General features: G+C 35.5%; 1 protein-coding gene across 1 annotated transcript; it reads right to left on the bottom strand.

Annotated features, from left to right (window-relative positions):
- Positions 1-8,376: 8,376 nt before the first annotated feature.
- glod5 (glyoxalase domain containing 5) lies at positions 8,377-12,251 on the bottom strand. Its single transcript, XM_035532234.2, is given in 6 exon segments — positions 8,377-9,986; positions 10,826-10,981; positions 11,428-11,480; positions 11,483-11,575; positions 11,867-11,906; positions 12,044-12,251. Coding segments are annotated over 6 exon segments (492 nt in total). The 5' UTR covers positions 12,071-12,251; the 3' UTR covers positions 8,377-9,863.
- Between the last annotated feature and the right edge of the window lie 713 nt (positions 12,252-12,964).

Raw genomic sequence — 12,964 nt, 5'->3', positions numbered from 1 at the left:
GTGTGTGTGTGTGTTTGTGCTCATGTGCACACACATGCTATTGAACACCTCACACACATCTACTCAAAGCTCAAAGCTACTATCAAACACATTAAGTAAGTAGCTGGCACTCAGATGACAGCAGATAACATTATGGGTTTACATATTAAGTTAATTAGTTTACTTACATATATTTCCTTATAGTACTTAGGTTGAACTATGAGGAAATATATGTTTCCTTGTTCCTTGTTACCCAAAACCTGTCACATTGAGGACTTAAAGTTATTTAAAGTAAGAACCAATTGTGTTAGTTAAAGTAAGAGCCAATTGTTCAACAAACAATGTTCTCTAGTAATCTCAACACATTATCATGACTCCAGTAGCAGAGGTATTTGCACTCTACATACATAGAATATATATATATATATATATATATTTATCTTGCATATATATATTTCACATATAGAGAATATCTATATTTCTCTATGCACCCCTGTTTTCTTTTCCTCAGTTTGGACAGAGCACTCTCCACCATTTCACTGCGAGTTATATTGTGTATGACTATGTATGTGACGAATAAACCAAACTTGAAAAAAAGGAATGTCTTTTGTGGATGCACATGGACCAATTGGACCAATTTTTTTTTTTTTTTTTTTTTGTGTGGATGCGCTTGGATGAACTTGCTTGGACCAATTGCAAACTCTAGTTTAATGTTCCCTGACCAAATCTTTAAGGTTAGTTTTATAGATCTATCCCTGAATCAACTCCTCAGCACTGAATTTCCAACCTGGAGTGTTGGGAGCTGACATGTGGATGGTTTGAAAGATGTTTTTTTCCAGTCCAGCAATTAGCTTACCATCTAGAACATTTTTTTGCTTGTTTGTTTGCTTGTTTGTTTTTCAGTGTGCAGACTACACTTTGCTACCCAAGCCATAAAGAAAAGTTATCCCTGATGGGCAAACAATTTAAATTAATTAATTAATAAATCTTTCAGATTGTCAAAGTTGCATACTATTCAATATAAATCAGTAAAGTTTGCACTGATCTGCTATTCACAATATCTTCATGACAAGGTTTTGCAATGCATGTGAGATTGAAAAAGTAAGAAAGAAAGGAAAAATATATATTTAAGAAGATATTTCACAGATATATTTAACAAGAACATCAAATGCCAATGGGGGCTGGGTTTCCCAAAAGAATTATAACACAAAGATAATCATTCAATCAATTCAATGGTATGGTGAATATTATACTGAACACTCTCTTCCTCAAATAAGATGATCTGAACACTGCAATACTTTTTAAAAAACAGGGAACAGCTTAAAAATTAAAGATAGACCTTGAATAAACGGTCATCAATAGTGACCATAGTAACGTTTAATCTTACACCTATTACATAACCTGTTAAAGCGTGACTGAAAAATATGAGGAAAAAGCATGAGGAACTAAAAAGCATGAGGAAAAACTGGCTGGTATTAAAATGCCATATCCTTTATATCCATTTCAAACCAGAATATCAAGTGATGACACAATGATAAAATAATTTCTACAAAAATAATAGTGGAAAACATTCTATAAATGGCATCAGGAAACTATCAAGGATACAAAGGACAATAGAAAAATCAATTGTATAACACCTTATAGAAAAAGGTACCAAATACACCAACACAAAACATGTAATTCCTTATCCTACTGTGACTCATGAGTGAGAAATCACAGTTTAGATTCAACATGAACCTTTTATGCCAATTATAGTTGGTCATCACTCTTTCAACAAATGCCTAGAGAAATCATAGAGGACCCAGCCTAGGTTTAGATTAGCAGTGAACTATTTAATGCTCTTACAATAATTTATTCTCTTTTAAAGGTGAGGTAACAAATTTTCACCAGATAAAGTTCTGATGATTAATTAGTGTGAAAAGATTTAAACATTAACATTGGGGCTTGAGGACAGTTTTTTTTTTCTTTTTGTTGGTCTGGGGTCTAATGAATTTATTTTTACATACATAGGTTTAATGATTTTTCCTTGAATCATTTTTAAAATAACTTTTTGTAAAACAAAAAGAGAGGACCCAGTCTAGGATTAGCATTCTTAGCATAATTGCATTGCCCTGTGTTAGTTGACACCGAGCAATGCTATTTTAAGAATGCTAATTTTAGGCCGGGTCCATTATGTTTGCGTTTTGTTGTGAATTCTATTTAAAATTATTAATAATTCAGCAGGTTCTTATGTGCTAGATAGTGTAATAAAGTTACTGAAAAGAAATTTAATGAAACTCAGTTAAGATAGGGTCTTCTGTTATGTAATAACAATACAGGAATTTTTCTTATATTAGATTGACTAGACTCAAACTGACATACTGGAAGCCTTTCGGTAATGACATCAGGATATACGTAGCTACACACAGAACTTTACCAACAAAATGCAAAAGAAAAAACAGAACCAATTGTACAGTCAATCCAAAAAAATCTGAAATTTTAAGATTGTCATCGCTTCCCCACCTCTGTCATCATGGTTCTCATGGCAAGGTGTGCCATGTGTGCTTCCTTTAGGTGTGTTTTGTAGTAGTCACTGTTGGCTATTGTTTTCTTAATAAGGTCCATACTTCATCTTATGCTTGTTCTCCTGATTGGCTAGCTTGCTTTGCTTCATGTTGAGTTTGTTTTGTTTTTTTCTGTGTGCTTAATTATTTGTCCCCTTTGTTTTTATTAAAGTTACTTGTGCATGCATCCTGCCTCCATTTCATACTTATTTTACAGTGATACTCAATCCAAAAACACAAAAACATAAGGCTGACTAAAAAGCACCAACAATGGGATGGAAGGAGACCACTCACATAAATAATAATAAACATGGACCACACAGTTAAATGCACTAAAATTTATTTAAGTCATGACAAATTTTGTTTCAGCCTGCCATTCTATAGGCTTATATAAGACCTACATAGTAAGTTCTGAACAAACCAGAATGCCACCATTAAAAGTCCCTAAACAAGTCAAAGGGAAATGCATCTATTTATTGCACAAACCTCTCTAAAGATGCAAAAACAGAGAACAAATAATTTAAACAATACTACACAATAAAATGTAATAAATGGAATGATTACTTTCAAAATAATCTATGAAATCTATGCTACAACACAATTTCCCTGATAATAATGAAACAGAAAACAGTCACAGACATTCAGAAAGATTATAGAAGTACAAATAAAATATACAACATAATCAGAAACAATTACAAAATTTCTTCAATAGCCCCTTTGATTCTCCTTTAATGGAAAATCATAAAGCAAACTTAGTCAACCTTAGTCAATCATGTATATGCAGGAGTACTGGCCAGTAAAATCTGCCCTTCAACTAAAAACTATCTAGACAGAAATCTAGATTTAAAAAAATCATTCATCATACCATGCAAGGACAGATTATTCTTATAATATTCTTATAATGATAAATTTCTTATAATCATCGGGTGGTCTACCTGTTTTGATAAAGTATGGATCTGATTACTGAGTGCAAAATACCATAGTAAGGACTTTAAGCATTCAGGACCATAAAGTTTCTTTGGCTAGTTTTGGAAGAATGTGAGGGTGTTTTATAAGTGGCAGTATATCCATTTTTGTATATGTTTAGTATATTCTTTACTTTTGTCATGTCTCACAAAGAACTGTAGGCCTACCTGTTCTTCAAACTGTGAAAGCTTGCTCCCTTTGTGAAATGGACAGTTAGACAGCTTAGAAGTTGCTGTGGTTTCAAAATTAGCACAAAAGTTCCATGTGCACACAATACAAGATGCTAGTACATGAGCTTTGTCAACTTTTGAAATAATGTATGAGGATGTGAAAATAACATTTGCTACATTACGGTATTTACCACATCTCCATTTGCCCACTAACATTGGTCAAGAATGCTGAGTGTGTTTTGGTTTGTCGTGATATTACTGAACCTCATCCCATCTCAGATGCCATGGCTTCTCCTACCACCCCCTGCTGTCCCTTCCTGCAGCGCACCACACCACCACCCTAGCCAACTACTTCTCTGTTGCCCTTAATGGATGTTCTCATGTGGGGTGGGTCTCGGACACATGCAGACCTCAAGACAAGACTAGGACCTCTAGAAAATTGGACTAGACATTAATTGCTTATTTTCTCATTTTTTTAAATGTATTGTTCTCTTTAAATTGTTATTATTGTAGTGACCATTGATGGGCAAAGGAAGATCCCCCCACCTTGAGTCTTGGTTCCTTGCAAGGTTTCTTCCTCAGGCTCTAGGGAGTTTTTCTTGTCACTGTCACTCTTGGCTTGCTGACTGGGAGCTTGGTCTTGGACAGTTGTAAAGCTGCTTTGTGACAACATCTGCTGTAAAAAGCGCTGCATAAATTATGTTTGAATTGATTGTAATTGAATCTAATTGATGGGGCATTTTAATTTTAATGACTATTATAATGGATTATTGTTTAAGTGCTTTGTTTTGTAAGTTAAATAGCCAAATAAGAAAACTATCCAAATAAAAATAGTCTTACTGATACACTATTCTTAATTAACCCACCATATTTTCCAGTGTTCCCATGTATGAATGGAATTCAGATTAGCAAAGTTACAACACATGATTAGAGATTGACCAGAGTTCAAGATAACTAACATACTGGAAGCTTTTTTTTGTTTTGTTTTATCCGTTCCATCAGGGAAACAGTACAAAAAGAACAATACATTGAATTGTTATGTGTTTGGCACAATGCAGAGAATAGTAATAGGCCATATTTAGAATAGCCTATTTTTATTTAGTTTTGATGGTCATCAATAATCACATTGCATAAACTTGTGTCATACAGTTAAATAATTTCAACACCACTTAATCTGAGTATCCAAACCTTTATATTGTGGTCCAGAATCAGGGAAATAAATAATTAAAAATGTAATAATATGAGTAATAATCAATCAATTTATGAATTAAGTAATTATACTAATATTAGCAGTTTATGATTTGCATCATTACTTTGCTTTTTAATTTTAAATGTATGTTTTATGTATTTGGCAGATACTGTTATCCAGAGCGGCTTACCATTTAAAGCATGTTACAGAGGTAGGTGAATGTAGTGTTGGGAGTCTTCCCCAAGGACTCTAATCGGTGTAGCACAGAACACTTACCCAGATGGGCTGTGATGGTGTTTAATTTAGGCGACTAGTGTAAAAGTTGAGTTTTTAAAAACTGTTTTTGACGCTCACACACACACACACACACACACATTGAAGCGGCCTAGTGCCTGAGAGATGAGACCGCAAAAATCAGTGAGCCGAACTACTGATAACAGTCAAGGAAGAAATGATGCAAGTAACTTCTGGAATGTCCCCATATCTACACGTGTTACACGGACCTGTGCTACTTCATGGGACTGGATGTGTATGAATGCCACACTGGCACCTACAATACCAATTCCCTTTGCTGAAACCTTTTTCCTGTATGAGGATGTGTAAATAACATTTGCTGTATTGCTGCACTGGCGGTATTTACCACATCTCCATTTGCCCACTAACATTGGTCAAGAATGCTGAGTGGGTTTTGGTTTGACTGTGTGCACTACTAGATCCCTAATGGTGGGTGCTCATCATGCAAGATATGCCATTGTTTATGACTTACATCTTATTTTGCTGAGACATCATTTCTTTTTGTGACAATAACTCAGATATGAAAGTATTAGAAGCATACTAATTACATTGTTAATTACATCACTAGGCGACTGTCTAAATGTTTCTTTAATATATAGTGTGTCGCGCAGTCCTCCAGTCCAGCAGCCCTGACCAACTAAATTAATGCTCGGGCTCTTCACTACATTTCCAGAATTCCCTGTGGAGATCATCATCCCCTGAATACTATGTTATACACCTGTTTCTAGCTCTATTTAATTCTTGTAGGTTAGCTGCTTCCTTGCAAAGTATTGCCTCTGTTCTTGTGAGCATACTGAACGTTATTCATTGTTTCCTCAACTCCTTGTGTTTTGATTAGTTCACATCTTTGGATTGCCCCTTTGTATTTGGTTGCCTTCAGGATTGTTTCTCTCTGGCTCTGTTTTGTTGGACTGTTTTTTTTACTATGATTTTTTGGATTTCTCTTCTTGTAATAAACTATTGACTTATCCGCACGTCTTGCCTTTCCTGCCGCATCACATTGTGTTTATTGTTTGAAATCCTCACAGTGCTAAACTCACCAAAATTGAGCTTTAGGTGTATTGTTTTCTAACATGTTGAGGATGGAGAATGATGTAGTGTTCCTTTGTTTTTCTGGAAATGATGCTCTGGATTAATTCCTCAGGATTTCTGAAAATGGTCAGAGCTAGAAAGTTACTGGAATGTGGATGATGCTCCAAAGTGAATTTCAAAAAGAACCTTCTTCTGTTGATATATTTATGAAACTATTTTAGTTCAACTGAACCATTCCGGAACACAAGTATGTCATCCATACATCTATTCCACAATTCTATTTTCACAAGAAAAGGGTTTGGTTGTACATTAGAAATGCTCTTCTCCTTCCAAAATGCTACACCTAATGATGCAACTGGAGCTACTGGTATACCCATTGCTATCCCATTGATCTGTAAATAGTAGCAATCCTCAAACCAGAAGAAAGTTTTGGATAAAACAATATTTCCAACAAAATTTCATTTGCGGGCAGAGACTGGGGTTAAGTTACAGCTAAAAATGTGCTACTGTACTCAGGCATACCTCATGAGGAATACAGATATATATTAGCACTATACATTGAATGACATACAAAGTGTGGAAATATCCAAGGATAGTTGATAAGACAATTGAGAACATCTTTTGTATGCTTAAGGAAAGCATTGACTGTTGTGAACAAATCCTTCAGAAAATAGTCCGCAAATGTTGATAGACATTCAGAGGTTGAGCCAATTCCTCAGAGACTAGAGGCATCAAAAGTGGTTCTGTGGGATGTTTATGGATCTTAGGCAAACAACATAAGTTTGGTATCCTTGGATATTGAACATTTTGAAAATTCACTTGGATTTAAATGCGTATTTAAGAAGACTAACAATTTCTTCTTTTATTTCTTTGATTGGACTGCCCTGAAGCCTTCTGCATGCCTCTGTGCATGAAAGAGTTTTAAGCCAATAGCAGTTTGATCAATGAGCTTGCCAAATGTAGGTTTCACTGCTCTAGAGTATGCATTAGGCATGAATGTGGATAGCATTGTAAATTGAGTTTGCTTGTTGGAAACCATAGACAAGGAATATCACGTGTCCCTACTCAATGGTGAGAAGTGATGTTTGAGCTGTATCTCTTTTTTAGAAATGTCAATGTGTCCACTATTAAATGAAGTGTGTTATTAAATGTGTTATTAAATGAAGTGTGTTCACTTGTTTTATAACTGAGTATTACAAATAATTTCTAAGAAGAGATTTTTGTGCAGGACTAAGAGTCATCTTGGACAAATTGGACATGCTGAAATGTTGGCATTTTGTTCAACCTTTGACATGGCCTAAATAAATTTTAGTGCATTTAGAGGTGTGGTCTGTGTTTATTATATTTATGTGATTGCTCTCCTTCACCCATTAGTGGTGTTTTATTATTTCCAACAATCAATGATCTCATTGGTGTGATACTGCCAATACATTGGAAGACAACTGATGACTATGCTTAAAAGTTCCCGATGCCCAGTCATGTACACATATCACAACTATCCTCTAGTTGATAAGACAGTGTAGTCTAAACATTTTAACTGGGGACCAGTTGGAGGAAAATATGGAGTCATGGGGCCACAGGATCATGAATTAAGATCATTCATATACTACATATATGCTCTTTATTGTTATCACTGACACCGGATGGGACATTTTAATTTAGATGACTAGTAATTACGTTATAAGTGCTTTGTTTTGTAAGTTAAATAGCCAATTAAGAAAACTATTCAAATAAAAATAGTCTTACTGATACACTATTCTTAATTAACCCAGCATCTTTTCCAGTGTTCCCATGTATGAATGGAATTCAGAATAGCAAACTTACAACATGATTTAAATTAACATTTACATTTATACATTTGGCAGATGCTCTTATCCAGAGTGGCTTGCAATTTCAAGCATGTTAAAGAGGTAGGTGAATGTAGAGTTAGGAGTCTTCCCCAAGAACTCTTATTGGTGTAGCACAGAACACTTACCCAGAATATGGGGTTTGATGGGGTTTAATTTAGCTGACTTGTGTAAATGTAGAATTTTTTAGAACTGCATTTAAAATTTGTTTAAAATTTTAAAAACACACACACACACACAGAGACACACACACAAACGTATATAGTATACAGTTCTTAATAAATGTCATGCAGACAAAGTAAAATTTTTAATTTATAAAAAAAAAAATTGGGGTATGACAGATTACACTATAATACAACTTTGAACTTATTTGTTCATATATAATACACTTATACTTAATTTTTAACCTTGTTATTTCCAAAAATAATTGCTTAATTTCAAAATTCTGTTATGTAACTATGAAAATGAAGTATGAAGATTTATGTATGTGTTTAATTAAAAGATTTTTTAATCTTTGTTTTTAATCTTTTAAGGCAGATTGATATTACTTATTGTAGCAAATGTTGTAGACCAAGCAAGTTTACATGTTTTTTTTTAAAACTTTTTTTAATATCAGGCTATATTACCTAGTGTTTTTTAATAAGTCACAGATTATTTGTCAGGATAGCAGTGGCCTTTGAACCATGGTTTAGACAGTATACTACACTCATGGTAATAATTCTCTGGTATCATAACGCACCCTGAGCGAAGAGGATGAAGCACAATGATAAATTTAACTTTGACACTTGCATAGTGCCTGGTGTAATAACATTATATAATAACAATATGAATAGGCAAACTCCAAGTCTTCCACTAAATGGCTTCAAATTTGTATAATTGCAATGATGTGAGACTGACATAGAATTGCTTCAGTAAATGCACAAAGCAAACTATAATGTTATGTAAATGTGTAGTTAATATTACATTATTATATTCTATCTTTATATTATTATTCAGTTCTATAGCACACTACAGTTACTGAGAGGCAAAGTGGGTTTCAGGATGTGGAGCTAGGCGGCGGGTGGTCTTTGAGACATGACAGCGTGGCAGTGTGAGATGTGGCATGGAAGCACACGTTTAAAACACTGAAGAATCTGGGGACAACCCTCTCCTACCATGCATACATATAACACATTTTGAGTCACCCATAACTGTTTTTCAAAATGCAGTATAAAATATAAAAATGGGTGAAAAGCATTTCTAAATTAAAATGTGATTTTATTTGGTCATTTTCATCATCTTGAAAATATTTTCAGCTATTAACTTTTGCTACTAGATATGCCATACAAGAACTTTCCATAAACAAAAGCACTTTTGAACAGAAGTGATTTTTGCACACTATTTTAAATAGCACACAAGCAGGTTGGTGGAACCCAAGAGTTATTAGGCCCTGGCAAATGCAACTGATTCTGTCCTTAATGTGAGAAGACTCAGACTTAAAATTGCATAAGAAAGAGGGAACCATCTAAAGGTATGAAGGACATTTTAAAAATACTGTAACCACCTCTTTTCAGTTACAATCAAAGGCTTAGTGTCTGTATTGTAAATATATTTTACATTTATCTGATGCTTTTATCCAAAGCAACTTACAATTATGAGTGAGTACAACTTGAGCAATTGAGGGTTAAGGGTCTTGCTCAGGGGCCCAACAGTGGCAACTTGGCAGTAGTGGGACTTCAACCAGCAACCTCATAAGTCAAGTACTTCAACCACTGAGCTACCACTGCCCAAACATAAGAGGTCAGTTTCAGCATTCCTCCTCTGGCCTAACATAAGAGGTCAGTTTCAGCATTCCTCCTCTGGCCTAGTCATTGTAGTTGGAGATCTCAGTTAGGTTGCTGTCAGGGTCACGGAAGTAGATGGAGGTGATAGGGCTTAATGCTCCTGTTCTCTCGACCGGTCCTTCCTCAATATTCACACCACATGCCTGATGGTAATGACAATAAGATAAGACATTCAGACATTCAAACAATTGTTACAGATTTTATAAGTATACATACATACATACATACATACATACATATATATATATATATATATATATATATATATATATATATATATATTAACTGCAGTGTAGTAAAAGATACTCAAAGATAGTAGTTGACTATATGCACTATATTGCCAAAAGTATTCGCTCATCTGCCTTTGCATGTATATGAACTTGAGTAACATCCCAATCTTAATCCATAGGGTTTCATATGATGTCGGCCCACCCTTTGCAGCTATAACAGCTTCAACTCTTCTGGGAAGGCTTTCCACAAGGTTTAGAGGTGTGTTTATGGGAATTTTGGTCCATTCTTCCAATTTGTGAGGCCAGACATTGATGTTGGACAAGAAGGCCTGGCTCGCAGTCTCCGCTCTAATTCATCCCAAAGGTGTTCTATTGGGTTGAGGTCAGGACTCTGTGCAGGCCAGTCAAGTTCTTACACAACCAACTCGCTCATCCATGTCTTCCTTTTCATCTCTGGACCTTGCTTTGTGCACTGCTGCGCAGTTATGTTGGAACAGGAAGAGGCCATCCCCAAACTGTTCCCACAAAGTTGTTGCTCTGTAATTTTACATGGCCTACCATTTTGTGCCTGAGTTTCTTGGAACACATGAATTTAATGATTTGGCTGGGTGAGTGAATATTTGGTAATATAGTGTAGCGGAAATGGTGGAAATTGCTTATTTACGGACGGACGGACGGACGGACGGACGGACGGACGGACAGACAGACAGACAGACAGACAGACAGACAGATAGAAACATACACAGAACTACCTTCAGATGGGCAGCAACTGATGCCAGTGGAGTCTTTGTGATGAGATAGAGGTCAGCTGAACCAGGAGTAGGGGCTTTAGCTTTTGGCTCTAACTCTTTCCCAATCTCATGAACATTAAATTTCTGCTCTCCAAAGCTCAAAGCTTTACGATCTCCCTACAACAGATGAAACTAAACAGTATGCACATCTAGATACATTTGGTCACACTTCAAGGATACTAAGATGTACCGCAAGCTATTAATTCTATACATTCTTCTGGAATAAGGAAATAAGCAGAAGCAGCATCTAAAAGATTAGTTTATTCGCTGGATATAGTGTTATGTAAACACCAAACCAATATGTTATTTTACGGAATATGTTATGGGATATGTTGCAGTGTAAAGTATGGACTTCCTTTACGCAGAAGCTCCCTTTTCTTGAAAATTACTGCCGCAGTGTGGCATTTCTTGCACTGTGCAATCAGTTATGAACGTCCAGTTTTAAATATATATGAACGTTATAGTCTGAGTTATAACTGTAAATTATTTTTTGAAAAGGTGAAAAAAGTGCTAAAACATCGTAGAGAGTGTCAATAGGATATATTTGATTAGGCCTAAATTACCTTTAATGTGACTACTTGCATTCCCAATACTGAGGAATAAAAATGGGTCGTTTTTCCAGATCCCGAACCGTCAGGACAAGGTGGTCCAAATGACTGATTTTAACTAGGCAGGAACATCCGACGCGGTCTCGAAGTAGCCCACCGAAAACTGGAGAATTGGTCAGGAAAAAAAAGTTTAAACACAATAGGCTACTTTTGCATATGGCGACTTATTTGAGTAGTTACGATACCAGGAAGTACGGAAGATTGGTAGACTAGTAAAGTTAAATTAATAGCGTTGCATTCATATTACATTGTACTAGGATTTCATATTCTTTTCGCTGAAGCTTACGGGCCTACTGAAAGTTTCAACTACCTAGTTTTTTCTTATCCGAGCTCATACGAAGACCAGTGAAATAATGTCACAAAATGAGGTAAAAGAAATACTGCATTACATTACCGTGATGTAGAACATGCATGTCCGCAAGGCCATACGACTCCTGAAAGCACAAATTAACTCGTCATGTGTAGTAATACAGACGTCGTTTCTTGGGATATCAGTGTTAATGAGCAGCTCTCTGTTCTCCTCCAATTTCAAAGTACACGATGTCTTTCCGTAGTCACTCAATTTCCCCACCTGATGCTTAAGGTCATTTGGTAGCATAACGGTCACGCAGAGGCTACAGATTACATCAAGAAATATGCTTCAAGATAGGCGACTGAAAACAGGATTCTCTAGTATATTAACCTACTAAACCGTCCCCTCATATAAAACTCATCAAGAACAACAGCGATAAATACATGGTATTGTCATTGCCCTCTTAGACACCAAATGCCACCTGCTGTCAACATATTACATTCATGCATTGTGCATTCTACTCTATTGATGAATATTGCTTTATAATGCATCCCATTATGTGCAATGACGTGTAGGCAGGTAAACAAAAAAAAAGTTCGTCAAAATAGAATTTCATACGCTACTATAGCCTTTAGCTAATATTACATTTTCCATAGGCTAATGAATATTAAATATAGCCATTTTTAAAGTGTTCAAAGTATTAAGTAGTAATAAAACTCATTTATAAAAGAGATTATATTTCCAGTGTAGGGTCTGACAGAGGGCTCCCACAACATTTGCATATTCCATGTAAACCATTAAGCCAGTATGCCATTCTGGTTGCACATATCTTTATTGTAATATACAAATATTGTGGCTTGATGAAGCCAGAACAGACTAGTTTGTAGCTGATTCTCAGCCCAGCTGACTGCAGAAAGTGTCCAATGCTTGTGGAGAAAAAAAGTTGTGCAAACAGATATTGCCCAAAGATCTAGTGGCAATGAATACAAGCCCACCCACCCCCAAAAAAAAACTCCATTATTGACTAAAACAAGTTAAAACTCCAATGTTTTGCTGACTAATGTAAATTAGGAATGCAAGTCCATACACTGGCTTCTGAAGCTCAGATCATCATTCCATGACTCATTTTGAGTTAACAGAGCAAACGGAATATAAAGTGAGAACACATGAGAATACTGAAAACATACAGAACTATAATTA

This window comes from Electrophorus electricus, chromosome 16 (genome assembly GCF_041902795.1).
Source record: "Electrophorus electricus isolate QZ-2024a chromosome 16, ASM4190279v1, whole genome shotgun sequence".
Lineage (NCBI taxonomy): Eukaryota > Metazoa > Chordata > Actinopteri > Gymnotiformes > Gymnotidae > Electrophorus > Electrophorus electricus.
The sequence above is the reverse complement of the archived record's forward strand: the minus strand, read 5'-3'. Positions and strand labels throughout refer to the sequence as shown.